Raw genomic sequence first — 18,520 nt, 5'->3', positions numbered from 1 at the left:
CATCCTATGATTGCCAGGGACTCCAAAATAACTTCATTGAGAACCTTCAAGAGCTGCAGTGACCTCCTCTTTCCCCCATCATCCCACACTTCCTGCTTTCCTCGGATCAGGAATGTAGAGTCTGGAAGTACACGTGCCCTCTGCTCTTTCATCTGAGCACCCTCACCTCCTGTTCTGCCGACTCAAACCCTAATTCACCTGCCCAGTGACCATAACAGAGTTACCCACCCCCAGGAAAAAGGGCTAAAGAGCTCTTTTTCCTACTGTATGCTTTAGGGAATGATCATAAAACGTGATGAGTTTTCGTCACTGTAACATAAAAATGGAAATTCACTTAAGACTGTAGCAACACTGAACATATAGAAAGAAAACCAAAATTTTTGAATTTCACAATCAAAATTATCATAAGATCTAAAAGACAAAGAAGAGGTGATGACTAAGAAAAATATAGTGCTTTTGTGGCTCTGAGTTTACAAAAGTATTATTGTTAGTTTCTAATGATGCTGTTGTTATTCACCAGAATAATTTTCCACTGACTTCTAGGTTCCAGGGGTTTTTTATTTGTTTGTTTAAGTTTTCAAGTGTTACAGTTTTATAGGTAGAGTGGAAAGGGCAAGATGAAAGCCAGACTCATTTAAGTGAGAGCAAGACTGAGATTTACATAAGCAAAATGATTATCTTTAAGAAGATGTTGACCGATTGTGTGATGGTATGGACTGCTTTTTCACACGAAATAATTTCAAAAAGGCCTTCTGAAAACGCTTGTGACATAGGGGATACAAAAAAGGATTGACAAAGGAATTGAACCACTGAAGCCAAAATGTGAAGTCGTACACAGCGTTTTCGAGATCTGAGTGTGTGCCATGACATGAACGAATAATTGTGAACAGAGAGTAGGGAGCCCAGCAAATAGCAAAAACACCCAAGAGAATGGCCAGTGACTTGGCTAGTTTCTTGCCTCTGCGCAGCTCAAGGTGTTCCCTTTGGTGAAGAGTTAGGGAATCTGAATGGGAGAGAGAGCTCGTTTTGGAAGCAGTTAAACTATTCATCTGGGCTCTTACGGAAGATAAGAGGCTGCTCTTTCTTCCTGATTTCTCAGAATGAAGGGATGCTGCTGATTGCTCCAGGTTGGAAAGAGATGGCCTCGAAAACAGTCCATTCCTGAATGAGCGTCCGCTGCTACTGGAAGGGACAGAAATGAATCCAGAATGCCCCCTACTGAGATGACCGCGCTTCCATAGGCTCCAGTAAATATACATGTTGAAATAAGCCACTAGTAAGACTGGGATCAGGAATTCGAAGATTAACGTGAGGGCAAGGATATGTGATTGTGTAAGGAATTTAGGTTCGCAATCTCCCTGCAATTCCTTCCTAACCTCTGAAACTAGTATTGGCCCATGCACTAAGAAGGCCACCACCCAGACGGCCACCATCAGAGCCACAGTCTTCAAGGTCCCAGTATGTTGAGCTCTGTAAGATACCTAAAAGAAACCAAATAAGTTATTTTTACTACAATGAGCACATGTTGATTGCACAAAGCTTACCGTCAGCCCTCAGGAGTTTCCATGATGTGCACAGAGCAACTGGTCACTGAATTTGGGTAATGTGATTGGGCCAGGGCAGAGGGTTTGATTTTGGTGAACCCTGGGCCTAGATGTAGACTTTCTTAACAGTTTAAGGTTAAACGTCTGACACTATGGAAAATGTCGAGGTTAATATCTAAAAGAAGAACACAATTTTTCCTAGTCCACAGACACTAATCTGAACTGTTAACTGAAATTGAGGGAACATGTTCACAGCGTTTTTAACCTGCCAGCTGGGTCATGAGCAGCATTTTTAACAAATTGGAATAATCAATGTCAGAATGCATCACACATCATAAGGATGTGTATTGTTTGATGAAACCTTTGCTTTGGGAAAACATTAATAGATATACATAGAGAGAAAGAAATGTGCATACCGAATCACAGTGTAAAATGCATTTATCGCTGAAGTCACAGTAAAAAAAGTTTGAAAGACAGAATCTATTCTGCAGTTCATGCTGAACCTTCAAGGTGGGATCAAAAAGGAAAGAACTCTTACATTCCCCCCACAAGATGATGCACAAAAAGAGAGTTAAGTCAGCTGTAGGGAGAGACTACAGTGTTACTGAGCAGAACCTAACATTTCTTTCTACAAATGTTATCCACCCAGCAAAAATGGTACTGAAGCAATGGTGGCCAGCCACTTGGGGAGATGCGGCTATGGTGAGTGCCACAGTCTTTTTTAGGAGTGAAGAATATTCTAAGCCCACTTGAGCACAGGGACAACCTTCTATAAGGAACAATGAGATTCTGCGAGGGAGGATTGCTCTCAGATCCCAGGACCATGATAGATTCTAAAATCTTGAAGAATATCTTCTGTAAGAAATCTAAGATGCCAACTACCTGCATTAGGGGTAACCATGTGACCCAAGACTTTTCTAAGGGGACTTGGAGCAATCTCTCCAAACCCCTTTCAGATTAGTAAGATTTCTTCCAACCATGTTCCATGTTTCTCTGCTTATACTCAAGGAAAAGGAAATGATTTACCCATGAAGTGGGGACACACGTCCCTTTTCACCATCTTTCAAGTACCATTTTCTCTGAGTTTTTAAGTCTTGTTCTGAAGTCTGTTCTCATTTTTATTTCCATTTCTCATATGTATAAGAGTGCCAAGCACTGTCTTTCTTTAATGGCTTGTATGTGCTGAGGAGGGCTCACCAACGGGCTAGAGGTAAGAGGAGCCTTGTTTAAAATTTTTAAGTTACTGTTTTTTTCTCTTTTTTTTTTTACCCTTTTTCCAAATTACTGGTATTTCTGAGGTTCCCCTAAAATGTATATGGTGCTAACCGCAAGCTCCCATGTACATCTTTTTGCCTTCTGTCTCTCATACCACTAATTAATACTTGCACTTAAGTGTAATGATTATGAAGATAGTAACAATACCCAGATGGTCATAAAACTGCATTTCGTTTTTTAATTGCTTTGTTCAGCCTCTGTAATGATATGGTACAATACACTGGAAAGTGATCTCTTTTCTGTTATGTATAAGGTCAAATGGGATAACAGACATCCAAGGGAATTGAGATGATGATGCCAATCTCTTCCCTCACCTCTGGGTAGCATTTTAAACAGATGACAGTTCAAAATTGCTTGAATCCAGGCCCATGCCTCCCTGAAATTCATCCATGGCCCACTTCTCACCTTCTACAGAATATGTCCATTATTCAGGATGTCTCCTCTTACCCTGCTTCCTTCCCCACTTCCATAAGACACCCAAACATTCTGTCAGTTAGGTTTCTTTTGTGAGGCAGAGCAGCCCCTGGAACATGCTGGTGTTAATAATGAGATAGGATTGCAGGGCCATTCTAAGTGCTTGTCAGGCATGGCCATTTGCATCGAGCCTTCCTTTCCCCGGTTATTGTCAGATTTCCATTTCTCAAGCCCTGCCTGTCACCCTGACTTGTTACACTGTCTTCTTGACTTTTAGCTACAGCAAGGGCTCTGTTCCCCATGATCACTTCCTACGAGCTCCTGTGGTCTTTGAAGGCTTCCTTCTGGCTTCCTACAGCTGTGTTGGAACTCAGCCAACAGAGGTGCTGGTGCTGCCTGCACACCCCCATGAGCATTCACACACCGCAGAGTTTAGCACCTGTTACACTTGACTCTGCTGTGTGCTGGGGACCCGGAGCCAGCTGACCTGGCCCTCACCAAGTTTATAGCCCACATTGTCGGGGAATTTCTCAGGGCAAGACCAAGAAATAAACCCATCCATTTTTCTCTCTGGTCATCACTCCTCAGCTCTCTGTAACATCTAAGCCTTTTTTCCAACTGGGAAAGCCTCCCCTTTCCTTTACACAAACCTGAGGTTCACTCAAGAGCTTGAGCCTGCAGTGAAGAAATGTCCCAGTGAACACTAACTAGGAACACTCACTTGAGATTAAAAAGAAAACCCAGAAGGAAAGGGAATGTTTAAAGTACAAATGTGGAAGATAATTAACCAGGGCACTGCTTTTCAAACATTTGACTGTAACCTAAGGTAAGAAATGCATTTTAAACTCTAATCAAGGATACTGACAGAAGTATTCATAAAACAGTTCTTACCTTTATTATACACAGGGTACTCTGATTTACTCTAATTTGTAAGTTCTGTCCTACTTCTTTTCATGTTTTTTCATTCTAAGAAAAAGTGACATAACAGGCCACTACACTGACTTCATGACTCAATGAGTTACTACCTGCAGTTTGAAAAATGTGAGATTATAGGCTTCTGGATTGCTAATCCAAACTGATCTGTACTCTCTCCAAAGTTCGTCCAGTACAAACTGCAGTGGACTCTGGTGCCAGTGAAGTACTCAGTGTTAAGTGTCTGGCTGTCCCACCACATCCCATTCTCTACTTCTTCCTTGCCATATGGCAGCTCAGCTAGAGAATACATTTCCCGGCTTCCCTTACAATAAGGTAAGACCATGTGACTACATTTCACCAGTGAAAGGTGAATGGAAATGATTGTGTGCTTCTGCACTACTTGGTTAAAAGAAAATCCTTTGCCCTGGACTTCTGCCTTCTGCCCTTCTTTTCTGAAACCTGAAGTGACAATAACTTGACTTTGAGCATGCTGAGGAAGTTAATGACTTAGGATGGCGGTCAGCAAACCACTGTCTATGGAGCACGTGTGGCCCACCAACTATTTGGATGATAAAGTTTTATTTGAGCAATTGAAACAGAGGCCATAAGTGCCTGCTCTAGAGAGTACAGAGCGTGGGCCCTTGGGTGAGTTCCTGGAGCAGAGCCTTCTAATCTTCCTGAACTGTTCTATGAGAGAAAAACTAACTTCTGCCTTACAGTCTGAGTCTCAGCATTTTGAAATCTCTTTGTAATGGCATTTTATCCTATGCTTATCCAATGCACCCTTCCAGTCCTGTCTGCCTCCAAGATGCACAGCTCTCTCAGGACAGAGCTGTCCCTGTCCTCTCAATGCCTCCAGCACCTCACTTGGTCCCTTTGTTTATGGATCCATTTCCACATAAGACAGTTATATTCCTCAAAAAAAAAAAAAAGACTGAAGATTCAGTTCTATATCCCTGTCACACAATCATTCCCCACAGATTTAGGTCCCTGGGACTCAGGAGTGAAGGAAGTTTCCCATCAAGGTCTCAGACTCTTCAGATCACTGTCCCATTATTTCTGTGGCCTCCACCCATCCCCCAGCCTTACTAACATCAATCTTATTCTCTCCTTTGTTGCTGTATATTTACCTTGCTTAAGAACTGTCGTGAACTAATTGATGAGACTATTCCGGATCTTGGTTAGTTCAGACTTGCTTGGCATGGGTCCTAAACTGGCACTGGTTAGTTCCACTGTTATAACCTGTGGCTTCCCTGTACATTGTTTTTTCCTCTGGTCATTCAAAATTAATTTTCTCATGACATTCAGAAGCCTGGGAGTCTTTCTACCTGCCCACCAAGTTCAATCCTGAAGAAAGCGTTCAGGTCTCAAGTTTTCTAAGGAGTTGAACAGATAAACCTACTGTGAGACTCATGCATATCCAACCTACTACAGGCTCAGTTTACCACTTCTCACAACTTGACTTGGATTCCGTTGGACATTTTCCCATCTTCATTGGACGCAGGGGAGTGACTTAACCAAACACACAGGAAGTGTTCTCTAACAGCCAATGAGAACTTAGTGCCAACAAAAGGGTAATCAGGCTTCTCTAAGGTTGGTCAATTAAACAAACAAACAAAAATTTTTGCTTAGGGGCCCAAAATTTATAAAATTTACAAATATATAATTTTCTAAGGAGGATAAATTAATGTTTCGACTTACAGCATTCGAGACTGACTGGTATCGATCAAAGCTGATGAGTACAATGTTATACACAGATGCTGTACACAAAAGGTAGTCAGTAGTGAGCCAAAAGACACAAATGTTATTTTCAAACTGCCAGTGGAAGAGCTTGTGAGGGATGAACAAAGGAATGGAGATCATACCTGCAGGGGGGGGGAAATGAAGGTTAAAAAATATAGCACATATCAATGAATATGAAGAGAGGCAAGCACGACACAGTAAACTATCTGAACTGACCAAAAACTGCTTGATTATAATTTAGAAATTCATGGTATTTCATCAACAAATTCAGTACTGATCTCCTACACGTTCTTTAAATACCATTTTAAAAATAGCTGTCACAAACATCGTACCTTCAATGGCTCCTTATTACTTTCCAAATTAAGTTCAGGTCCCAACATGTATTTCCAGCCATATACAGCACACATCATCTTTTGTGGTCATGATCCGACCCAGACAGGATGGGTCACCCTTCCCCTAAACACATCTCACATTGCCACATCTCTGCTTTTGCCAAGAACGTTCTTCCCTAGAATATTTCTCCTTTACAGAGAAGTCTATTTAACTCGTTCTCATTCTTCACATAGTGTAAAAAAATGATATCTTTCTTGTCATCTTCACTGGAACTTCCTGGGTAGAAGTGACCCTTTGTCACCTGCCCTTTCCTGGCACCTCAGTCATCTCTCTCTCTCTCGTGTACAGACACATCCTACTTTACAACATTGTCATGTGTTAAGATTGGGACCGCGTTGGAAGTCGATCTTTGTATTTTTCACAACATCTAGAGTTGACTAATGGCTCACACATTTAACTCAAATAAATTAATAACAGCTAATAGGTAGTGTGCAGTTCCATAAGCCAGACACTGTCCTGTGTGCTTTACATATATCATCTCCTCTAACTGGCATAGAAGCTCTGTAAGGTAGGGACAGTGTGGCAGAAAAAGCCCTCTGCTACTCCCTCCACTCCTGGCTCACGCCTCTTCACCCTTGTTGTTCAGTCACTAAGTCATGTCTGACTCTTTGCAGCCCAATGAACTGCAGCAAGCCAGGCTCCTGTGTCCTCCACTCTCTCCCAGAGTTTGCTTAAATTCATGTCCATTGAGTCAGTGATGCTATCCAGCTGTCTCATCCTCTGCCGCCCCCTTCTCCTCCTGCCCTCCATCTTTCCCAGCATCAGGGTCTTTTCCAAAGAGTTGGCTCTTCACATCAGGTGGCCAAAGTATTGGCGCTTCAGCTTCAGCATCAGCCCTTCCAGTGAATATTCAGGGTTGATTTTCTTTAGTACTGACTTTAGGTCCCAGAGACTCTCAGAAGTCTTCCCAACACCACAATTCAAAAGCATCAATTCTTCGGCACTCAGTTCATGGTCCGACTCTCACATCCATACATGACTACTGGAAAAAACATAGCTTTGACTGTATGGACCTTTGTTGGCAGAGTGATATCTCTTCACACTACCTGACCTCAAATACACCACACCCACACCCACACCCACACCCACACTCTCAGATCCTTGCATGGGTGTCCTGGCATGCAGCACACTTCCCTCAAAGAACGCTCCTTCTGTTTACTCAAATGAACTTCCTCACTGAGCCCTAACCCTGAAGCTTACGTTGTATCCTCTACCTCTAACATACTTCCTCCCTCCTATGTTTTTCTCAGTAGCAAATGATCATCCTCTAAAATGTTGTGTACTTTTATTTATTTATTTATTTATATTGTTTATTGTCTATCTCCCCACCCATGTTCCCAGAAAAAATACAAGCACCATGAGAGCAGGAATTTTTTTTTTTTTTTTTTACTGTATTTTCCCTGATATATCCCCAGCACATAAAAAGGTGCCTGGTTCAAAATAAATCAGTATCAGATGAATGAATAGATGAAAATGCGGAAGTCTAGTTTCATTAAAAATTGCTGTCAATACTGAATAGCCCCTTCTTTCTGAACCCAGTTAAGAAGTTGCATCTTGTGGGAAGTGGGAGGGAGATTTAAGAGGAGGGGACATGTGTATAACTAGGACTGATTCATACTGATATATGGCAGAAAAGTGAAAGTGAAGTCAGTCATGTCCGACTCTTTGCGACCCCATGGACGCTAGCCTACCACACTCCTCTGTCCATGGGATTTTCCAGGCAAGACTGCTGGAGTGGGTTGCCATTTCCTTCTCCAGGGGATCTTCCCGACCCAGGGATCGAACCTGGGTCTCCAACACAATATTGTAAAGCAATTATCCTCCAATTAAAAATAAACTTAAAAAAAAAACCTGCATCTTCCATGAGAAAATGATAGTCAAAAGGTAGCAAGGAAGCTAAAAACCCTAGTGAATTCTTTGGACCAACAGAGCAATGTGTGGATAATAGTGATTGTATTGAAGGTATTATGGATTGAATGTTTGTGTCTCCCTCCCCCAAAATTTACATATTGAAGCCAGAATCCCCAGAGTGATAGGGCCTATAAGGAGGTAATTAAAGGTAAATTAGGTTGTAAGGGTAGAGCCCTAATCCAACAGGCTTAGTGTCCTCAGAAGAAGAAACACCAGGAAGCTCGCTTGCTGTCTCTCAAGGCCAGAGGATGAAGCAAGATGGCAGCCATCTACAGGCCAGGAGGAGACCCCTCACCAGACACCAAATCAGCTGGCACCTGGGATGTCCTAGCCTCCAGACCTCTGAGAAAGTAAACTGCTATAAAGTCACTCAGACTGTGGTTATTCTGTTGGGGCAACCCGAGTCGACTAACACAGAAGGAAAGAGAAGAGTCTGGATCTGAGGCCTCAAGGTACCAGCACACTTCACTCTGTTGTGCTTCGCTTTATTGCACTTCACGGATACTGCATTTATTACAAATGGAAAGTTCACAGCAACCCTGCATCGAGCAAAGTCTGTCAGCGGTATTTCTTCCAATAGCCTTTGCTCCCTTTGCGTCTCTGTGTCACATTTGCTACTTCTCACAATATTTTTATTTTTTTATTATTATATTTGTTGTGGTGATCTTTGATGTTACTGTTTTAATTGTTTTGGAGCTCCACGAACTTTGCCCAAATAATTCAGTGAACTTCATAAATGTTGTGTATGTTCTGACTGCTCCACCAGCCTGCTGTTTCCTTGTCTCTTCAGGTTTCCCAATTCCATGAGACAACAATATTGCAATTAAGCTGATTAATAACTCTAGAATAACCTGTAAGTATTCAAGTGAAAGGAAGAGCCAACAAATGTGGCAAGTTTCAGTGTTGTCTCATTTTAGGAAATTGCCACAGGCACCCCAGCTTTCAGCATCCACCACCCTGATCAGTCAGCATCCATCAACATCAAGGCAAGACCTTCCCATGAGCAAAAAGATTATGACTCTGTTAAGGCTTAGAAAATGGTTAGCATTTTTTACCATAGAATATTTTTAAATTAAGGTGTGTACATTGTTTTTTTTAGACATAATGTTACTGCACACGTAGTAGACTGCAGCTATACCTTTTACATGCACTGAGAAACCAAAAAATTCATGTGACTCTTATTTTGATTTTTGCTTTATTGTAGCAGTCTGGAACTGAACCCACAATACTTCTGAGTTATACTTGTACTAAAGATACACTTTGCCATGCTGAAAATGTGGTTCAGACCCTGTCACCAACAGCAACCTTTTGCCCTTGAAGATCCTGTCTGGATCATCCATCATGTGCTTATGTAGGCCATACATACCCAGACAAATGTAGATATGAAAAAGGTACCCATAGATGGAAGCATTGGTCATGTTATACCCATTTTATAGGTATCAGTATAGATATAAATAATATTTTTCTGGAATAATATATAGATGAGATATGTTAATGCACCTGATACTGGAATTTTTCCTCAATAAATCTTTCCTTTTCAACTAAATTCAGCCTAGGAAGTTGCGCAGGTGCCACAAATTTTAAGAAATTGCTTCTACAGGAGGCCAGTTCAAAACCCTGTGACAAGAGGACATTCAGCCAGAAAGCCCATCATACGGAGCATGCGATGCTCTAACACTGGCATCACCACATGGATGTGGAGCTCTGGATCTCATGACCCTAAATATTAAAAATTGCTGTCTTATAGCTACAGAAAATATCTCACAAGGCCCATCTTGGCCCACCACCACCACCATGAGGTCCTACAGGCTCAGAGCTAAATTAAAAAGACACACTTCCAAGAATGGCAAAGGAGAAAGAACAGCATTGACACAAAACTCAAATCTTGCTAGGAAATGCTCTCGAAGACTCTGCCAAGCCCTGTGCAGTCGTGGTGAATATTGCATTAGATCAGTGGACCTCTGGATGAAGGTGGCCGTCGGCAGGGAAAATGTGAAGGATGAGACCAGCTGATTAAGGGAGATTCTGGCCTGTGTCCAGTTGCTCTCATCGGGAGCAAAGCCATTTCTTTTTCCATCCACCTGACGGTAGAGGAGGACCACCAGGACTGCTGAGTCATCACATCTGCAAGGACATTTCTCAAAGAGGAACCACAGATGGTCTTTCTCAAGACCATGATGGTGGGCCTCCCATGACGCTGACCCTGGGCCTTATACAGAGGCACTCTGTTCTCATCTAGAACCATCTTCATTCAAAAGCTTCAGGCCTCAGTCTCTCTCCCTTGGATATATTTTTACCCCATCCCTTCTGACCATGAGGTATACAAGTCCTTACTTCCTTTGGAATAGTCAAAATACATCATCCATTTTAAATGTTGAGTATCATCTAAAAGTTGTACAGCTCTGTGAAGAAGAAGAGAGATACATATATTTATAATAGGATATTCTCTGTTCACATAAATATACTCGTGTATTTATCTGTATATTATCTGTTTATGTGAGCATAAAGGGCTTCCCTGGTGGCTCAGCAGTGAAGAATCTGCCTGTCAATGCAGGAGACTTGGGTTCAATCCCTGGGTCAGGATGAACCCCTGGAGAAGAAAATGGAAACCCACTCCAGTATTCTTGCCTGGAAAAATCCCATGGAACAGAGGAGTCTAGCAGGCTACAGTCCATGGGGTCACAAAGAGTCGGATGTGACTGAGCTAACTGAGCATATGCACACGTGAGCAAAGAGAGTGATGTGGAAGGATCTATATCAAGTTCTTAGTGTTGGTTACCTGGACGGGCAGAACTGAGGAGAAAACTGAGATCGCTGCATGTTTTTAATGCTTCTATATTAGTTCTCCACTTTTTTCTGTGATCCTGTCATTTCTATACCTGGATTCCTAAGTCAATCTTTCCCACTAGAGATTTCCTCCAAAACTTTTATCATTGCAATATCAGAAGCACAAACTGCTTTCCCAAATGCTCCCTATTTCTCTGAGGAATGTCATACTTCTCTTGTCCCCAGAACTCAGTCTTTAACACGTCTTTCTCTTGCCTGACAACCCCACCCCCATTGCATCTTTGCCTCCTGAACTTATTTCCACTGTTACCCTCATCGGCAAAGTAATGTCTCTGCTTTTTATTTAAAGCAGAGACATTACTTTACTGACAAATTTCTGTCTAGTCAAGGCTATGGTTTTTCTAGTAGTCATGTATGGATGTGAGAGTTGGACTATAAAGAAAACTGAGCACCGAAGAATTGATGCTTTTGAACTGTGATGTTGGAGAAAGCTCTTCTGAGTCTCTTGGCCTGCAAGGAGATCAAGCGAGTCAATCCTAAAGGAAATCAACCCTGAATATTCATTGGAAGGATTGATGCTGAAACTCCAATACTTTGGCCACCTGATATGAAGAACTGACTCCTTGGAAAAGACCCTGATGCTGGGAAAGGTTGAAGGCAGGAGGAGAAGGGAACAACAGAGGATGAGATGGTTGGATGGTATCACTGACTCGATGTATATTTGTTTGAGCAAGCTCCAGGAGTTGGTGATGGACAGAAAAGCCTGTCATGCTGCAGTCCATGGGGTCGCAAAGAGTTGGACATGACTAAGCATCACTACAAACAAAGCTAGTGGAGGTGAAGGAACTCCAGTTGAGCTATTTCAAATCCTGAAAGATGATTCTGTGAAAGTGATGCACTCAATATGTCAGCAAATTTGGAATACTCAGCAGTGGCCACAGGACTGGAAAAGGTCAGTTTTCATTCCAATCCTAAAAAAAGGCAATGCCAAAGAATGCTCAAACTACCTCACAATTGCACTCATCTCACACACTAGCAAAGTAATGTTGAAAATTCTCCAAGCCAGACTTCAGTAATACATGAACCATGAACCTCCAGATGTTCAAGCTGGTTTTAGAAAAGGCAGAGGAACCAGAGATCAAATTGCCAACATCTGCTGGATCATCAAAAAAAGCAAGAGAGTTGCAGAAAAACATCTATTTCTGCTTTATTGACTATGCCAAAGCCTTTGACTGTGTGGATCACAATAAACTGTGGAAAATTCCTCAAGAGATGGGAATACCAGACCACCTGACCTGCCTCTTGAGAAACCTGTATGCAGGTCAGGAAGCAACAGTTAGAACTGGACATGGAACAACAGACTGGCTCCAAATAGGAAAAGACTTTATATTGTCACCCTTCTTATTTAACTTATATGCAGAGTACATCATGAGGAACGCTGGGCTGGAAAAAACACAAGCTGGAATCAAGATTGCTGGGACAAATATCAATAACCTCAGATGTGCAGATGACACCACCCTTACGGCAGAAAGTGAAGAAGAACTAAAGGGCCTCTTGATGAAAGTGAAAGAGGAGAGTGAAAAAGTTGGCTTAAAGCTCAACATTCAGAAACCTAAGATCATGGCATCCTGTCCCATCACTTCATGGCAAATAGATGGGGAAACAGTAGGAACAGTGGCTGACTTTATTTTGGGGGGCTCCAAAATCACTGCAGATGGTGATTGCAGCCATGAAATTAAAAGATGCTTACTCCTTGGTAGGAAAGTTATGACCAACCTAGACAGCATATTAAAAAGCAGAGACATCACTTTGCCAACAAAGTCCCGTCTAGTCAAGGCTATGGTTTTTCCAGTGGTCATGTATGGATGTGAGAGTTGGACTATAAAGAAAACTGAACACCAAGGAATTGATGCTTTTGAACTGTGGTGTTGGAGAAGACTCTTGAGAATCTCTTGGACTGCAAGGAGATCCAACCAGTCCATCCTAAAGGAGATCAGCCCTGGGTGTTCACTGGAAGGACTGATGTTGAAGCTGAAACTACAATACTTTGGCCACCTGATGCGAAGAGCTGACTCATTGGAAAAGATCCTGATGCTGGGAAAGATTGAGGGCAGGAGGAGAAGGGGACAACAGAGGATGATATGGTTGGATGGCATCACCAACTCAATGGACATGGGTTTGGGTGGATTCTGGGAATTGGTGGTGGACAGGGAGGCCTGGTGTACAGTGGTTCATGGGGTCGCAAAGAATCAGACACGACTGAGAGACTGAACTGAACTGAACTGAAGTGACTGAACTGATCCTTGCTCAGAGCCTCACTGCTGATTTCTGCCAAGGTCCCTGCAGGATTCTCAGAAACCAAGCCACCCCCTGCTCCAGCTTCTCCCACCTCCTACATCTCTTCTGATGCTTCTAATGTGAAGCTTCAACCCAGTCACTCAGTTAAATGTCTCATTGCCTTCTGAATAAGCTCCAATCCAGACTCACACTAGTATTCAAGGGCCTTCATTGTATAGATTCCAACTATTCCATCTTCACTCTTTGCTGTTCTCATACAGCCCATTTGCACACAAGCCAGCCTGGAGCTCACACTTAGGAAGGTACATGCAATGATTTTCTATCTGCATATCTCTGTTGACTCTTGGAATTCTCTGCCCTCTCCATCTCTGCCTATGGAAATTCTTCCCATCCCCTAAAGTTCATTTTGGAGGCCACTACCCCCTAACAAAATCTGTTCCCCTTCCCGCCCCATCCCCGCGCCCCACCACCACCCCGCCTCTGAGTGCCTATAACATTTGGTAGGTCTTTGTAGGTTCTCATATCAATTCGTCCTGTTAGTCGTTTCTGAACTTCTCTCATCTACTCTACTATTTGAAGGCTTATTAAAGAAACAGATTAACCTAGTCCTGTCTGTCTCTCCTCACCATCTAATTGTGCTTGGTACTTAACAGTACTTATACATGGTAGGCACTCTACTAACATTTGTGAACTTGGTTTGAGTTGACATTTGTCTGCAGAGAAATCAAGAGTGAAAAGACTAACACAAGTTGAGCAATCACTATGTTCCAGGCACTAAACTTCAGTGTTCTGTTAGTTTTGCTTCATTTTAACATAACATAACATAATTATGTAGCTATACACAATAACAAATTAACTAGGAGGTCCTATAAGACAATATCAGCAGTAGACACTTCTGCACATTTACTTATTATTGCAAGGATATGCACTTCCTTGGTGGCTCAGCTTGTTAAGAATTCACCTGCAATGTGGGAGGCCTGGGTTCAATCCCTGAGTTGGAAAGATCCCCTGGAAAAGGGAAAGGCTACCCACTCCAGTATTCTGGACTGGAGAATTCCATGGACTGTATTGTCCAGGGGTCACGAAAAGTCGGACACAACTGAATGACTTTAACTATACACTCACTATTATAAGGATTGTGAAAAATGATCATAAGGCAGTAAGAAATTATGAAGTACACATTTTCAAGGAAAGATTACTTTGATTTCTATGATCTTACAGTTATTTGACACTATGATATCATATGCAAAGTAGGTCAGTGTTCGGTATACTTTACAACACGCTATGATATAGCATATCATAAAATAATATCAGCCATACTATTTGACCTGAACAGCCTATTTTCTGATTGTGCCAATTACCAGTATATGCATCATTTCCTATAATTCCAACACTGTGATATTAAAGAAACTATGCTTACTTAAAAATGAATGCTTATAAACCTAAACATGCAAGGAAAATAGCTCCAGAAACAAAAATAACTCTTAGATTAAAGCAATACTGGACTTATTTTTATTCCATAAAAAGAAACTGTTTTTAGAGGAAAATTCCCCTGCAAACCTTATTTATATGTATATATCATTCCCATATAGTGCCATATAGCCTCCCCTGAATTTCAATCCTTAAACCTTTTATTTCTAATAGTACCCAATTTTATACAGTCCTTTGAAATAATAAAAGCTTATTTTATGTTTTTAGAAATAAATTATAATCGAGAAAGATTATCTTAAATAAAGATATGTAACTTACCAACGAAGAAGTCCGAAATGGCCAAGTTAAGAAAAAAGTAATTACTTCGATGTCTAAGATTTTTGTCCACCACAAAAGCTAAAATGACCACAGCATTTCCTAGCATTATAGCAAAAGCTAGTAAGCTCATTAAAAATGCTAAAGCAATATTTGAAAAAGAATTTATGTCATTACTAGGTGTCATCACAGCAGAAGAATTTGTGTCATTAGTAAATGGCATCGCATGAGAAGAATTTGTGCCATTAGTAGACATGACATCAAACTTAATACAGCAAACTAAGCCAGCAAGACAATTCTGACAAGTGTCTTTTCCAGTCGAACACCTAAAATATATAGTCTACACATAACAACATTTTAAAAAAGGCTAATGCTGATCTCATAGTACTTCCTGATTCTTGATAAAAGCAAACTTGTGGTAACAGTTTCCTCTTAACTGACACTGAAGAAGTGTTTCCAAAGACAGTGAAAGGTCTTATCTTAAACATTTTGATGTAACTCATCTATTTCCCATTAATAGAGCAATATTATATAAAATATAATTGATACACTTTATGGGTAAGGAATTGGACTCAAATAAGAAGATATAAATCCAGTTAAATGTCCCCTTTAGACCAAGATATAATATCAGGGGCTGAATTCACCATCACAGCTGAAACAGTGAAAAAAAATGGACAAAATATATGAAACCGTAGTTTTTGAGGCACTGGACATCAGGCGATGAAGAACATTAATCCCTGAGAGAAGAGGAGAAAATGAGGAAAGCCCTGCAGTTGCCCCAGCTCATTGTCTTGAGAGATCTTCCAGGGCACAGAGCAGAGAAGGGTATCCAGAGGAAGCCCAGCAAGTTCCCTGAGACAGGGAGGTGAAGCTGAGTTGGGCAGTAACCAGACAGAACTCTGTGCTGGGGAACTGCAGAGGGCCCTCCTCAAGCATTCACCAGGATACTGACCAGCACAGTGTGTGGGGACATGTTCTCAGACAGAAAGAAGAATCACTCAAAGAGATTAACAATACCCAGGAGTCACAGGGAGCCAGTTACAAAATCATTCCCACAAGTTAGACGCGAAATCTCAATTCATGAGTAATTGAGTAGTTTACTCAAAAAGCTATTGAGTTATATTCCACATTCAGAAAGGTCTTGCCTCAGTAGTCAGAAATAGGTAGCCCCTTACTGAAATACTGCTAGGATTCTGCCTCACAAATCTTAAAAGCAAAACCTGAAAGGATCAAACTAGTTCCAAGTGACTTAACAGCAGCTCAAGAGTATTTGTAGAACATAAAAATATCCAGTCCCCAACAAGGTAAAATTCATACCATCTGAAATCCAATTAAGAATAATCAAACATGCCAAGAAGCAGGCAAATAACACCCATAATGCAGAGAAAAATCTATCAGTGAAACCCATGACTGACACAAATACAAAGACATTAAAGCAGTTATTCTAGCTGTATTCCATATTTTTAAACAGATATATAAGACACAATTTTTAAAAAACAAGATGGCAGAGTAGAAGGATGTGTCCCTCATCTTCTCCTCTGAAATCTCCAAAATTGCAACTAAGCTCTGAACAACCATTGACAGGAGAATGTTGGATCCCACCAAAAAAAGACATCCCACTTCCAAGGGCAAAGGAGAAGCCCCAACCAGACAGTAGGAGGGATGAAATTACATTTAGAATCAAACCCCATAGAGATCTCTTCAAGAAAATTAGAGATACCAAGGAAACATTTCATGCAAAGATGGGTACAATAAAGAACAGAAATGGTATGGACCTAACAGAAGCAGAAGATATTAAGAAGAGGTGGCAAGAATACACAGAAGAACTGTACAAAAAAGATTTTGTGACCCAGATAACCACAATGGTGTGATCACTCACCTAGAGCCAAACATCCTCGAGTGTGAAGTCAAGTGAGCCTTAGGAAACATCACTAAGAACAAAGCTAGTGGAGGTGATGGAATTCCAGTTGAGCTATTTCAAATCTTAAAAGATGATGCTGTGAAAGTGCTGCACTCAATATGCCAGCAAACTTGGCAAACTCAGCAGCGGCCACTGAATTATAAAAGGTCAGTTTTCATTCCAATCCCAAAGAAACTCAATGTCAAAGAATATTCAAATTACCACGTAATTACACTCATCTCACACACTAGCAAAGTAATGTTGAAATTCTCCAAGCCAGGCTTCAGCAATACATGAACCATGAACTTCCAGATGTTCAAGCTGGTTTTAGAAAAGGCAGAGGAACCAGAGATCAAATTGCCAACATCTGCTGGATCATCGAAAAAGCAAGAGAGTTCCAGAAAAACATCTATTTCTGCTTTATTGACTATGCCAAAGCTTTTGACTCTGTGGATCACAACAAACTGTGGAAAATTCCTCAAGAGATGGGAATACCAGACCACCTTATTTGCCTCCAGAGGAATCTTTATGCAGGTCAAGAAGCTACAGTTAAAACCAGATGTGGAACAACAGACTGATTCCAAATTGGGAAAGGAGTCCATCAAGGCTATATGTTGTCACCTTGCTTATTTAACTTAAATGCAGAGTACACATGCGAAATGCCAGGCTGGATGAAGCTCAAGCTGGAATCAAGATTACCAGGAGAAATATCAACAACCTCAGATATGCAAGTGACACCACCCCTATGGCAGAAAGTGAAGAGGAACTAAAAAGCCTCTTGATGAAAGTGAAAGAGGAGAGTGAAAAAGCTGGCTTAAAATTCAACATTCAGAAAACTGAGATCATGACATCTGGTCCCATCACTTCATGGCAAATAGATGGGGAAACAATGGAAACAGTGTCAGACTTTATTTTCTTGGCCTCCAGAATCACTGCAGATGGTGACTGCAGCCATGAAAGTAAAAGATGCTTGTTCCTTGGAAGAAAAGCTATGGCCAATCTAGACAGCATATTAAAAAGCAGAAACATTACTTTATTGACAAAGGTCCATCTCGTCAAAGCTATGGTTTTTCCAGTAGTCATGTTTGGATGTGAGAGTTGGACTATAAAGAAAGCTAAGTGCCAAAGAATTGATGCATTTGAACTGTGGTGTTGGAGAAGACTGTTGAGAGTCATTTGGACTGCAAGGAGATCAAACCAGTCCATCTTATAGGAAATCAACCCTGAATATTCATTGGAAGGACTGATGCTGAAACTCCAACACTTTGACCATCTGATGCGAACAACGACTCATTTGAAAAGACCCTGATGCTGGGAAAGATTGAAGGCAGGAAGAGAAGGGGATGACAGAGGATGAGATGGTTGGATGACACCACCGACTCAATGGACATGAGTTTGAGCAAGCTCCAGGAGTTGGTGATAGACAGGGAAGTCTGGTGTGCTGCAGTCCATGGGGTCATAAAGAGTCAGACACAACTGAGTGACTAAACTGATAACAGATATGAAGGGCTTCCTTGGTAGCTCACTTGGAGAGAATCTGCAATGCAGGAGACACCGGTTCAATTCTTGGGTTGGGAAGGTACCCTGGAGGAGG

The 18,520-nt window shown here is 41.4% G+C and overlaps 1 protein-coding gene across 1 annotated transcript; it reads right to left on the bottom strand.

Annotated features, from left to right (window-relative positions):
• Positions 1–537: 537 nt before the first annotated feature.
• Positions 538–15,332, bottom strand: HRH4 (histamine receptor H4). Its single transcript, XM_020898696.2, has 3 exons — positions 15,030–15,332; positions 5,850–6,013; positions 538–1,481 (listed from the first exon to the last, which is right to left on the bottom strand). Exons 1-3 carry the CDS (start codon positions 15,280–15,282, stop codon positions 681–683), a joined length of 1,218 nt encoding a protein of 405 aa, XP_020754355.2. The 5' UTR covers positions 15,283–15,332; the 3' UTR covers positions 538–680.
• Positions 15,333–18,520: the final 3,188 nt, after the last annotated feature.

Source organism: Odocoileus virginianus, chromosome 22 (assembly GCF_023699985.2).
Source record: "Odocoileus virginianus isolate 20LAN1187 ecotype Illinois chromosome 22, Ovbor_1.2, whole genome shotgun sequence".
Classification (NCBI taxonomy): Eukaryota; Metazoa; Chordata; class Mammalia; order Artiodactyla; family Cervidae; genus Odocoileus; species Odocoileus virginianus.
This window is presented reverse-complemented; position numbering and strand designations above follow the sequence as displayed.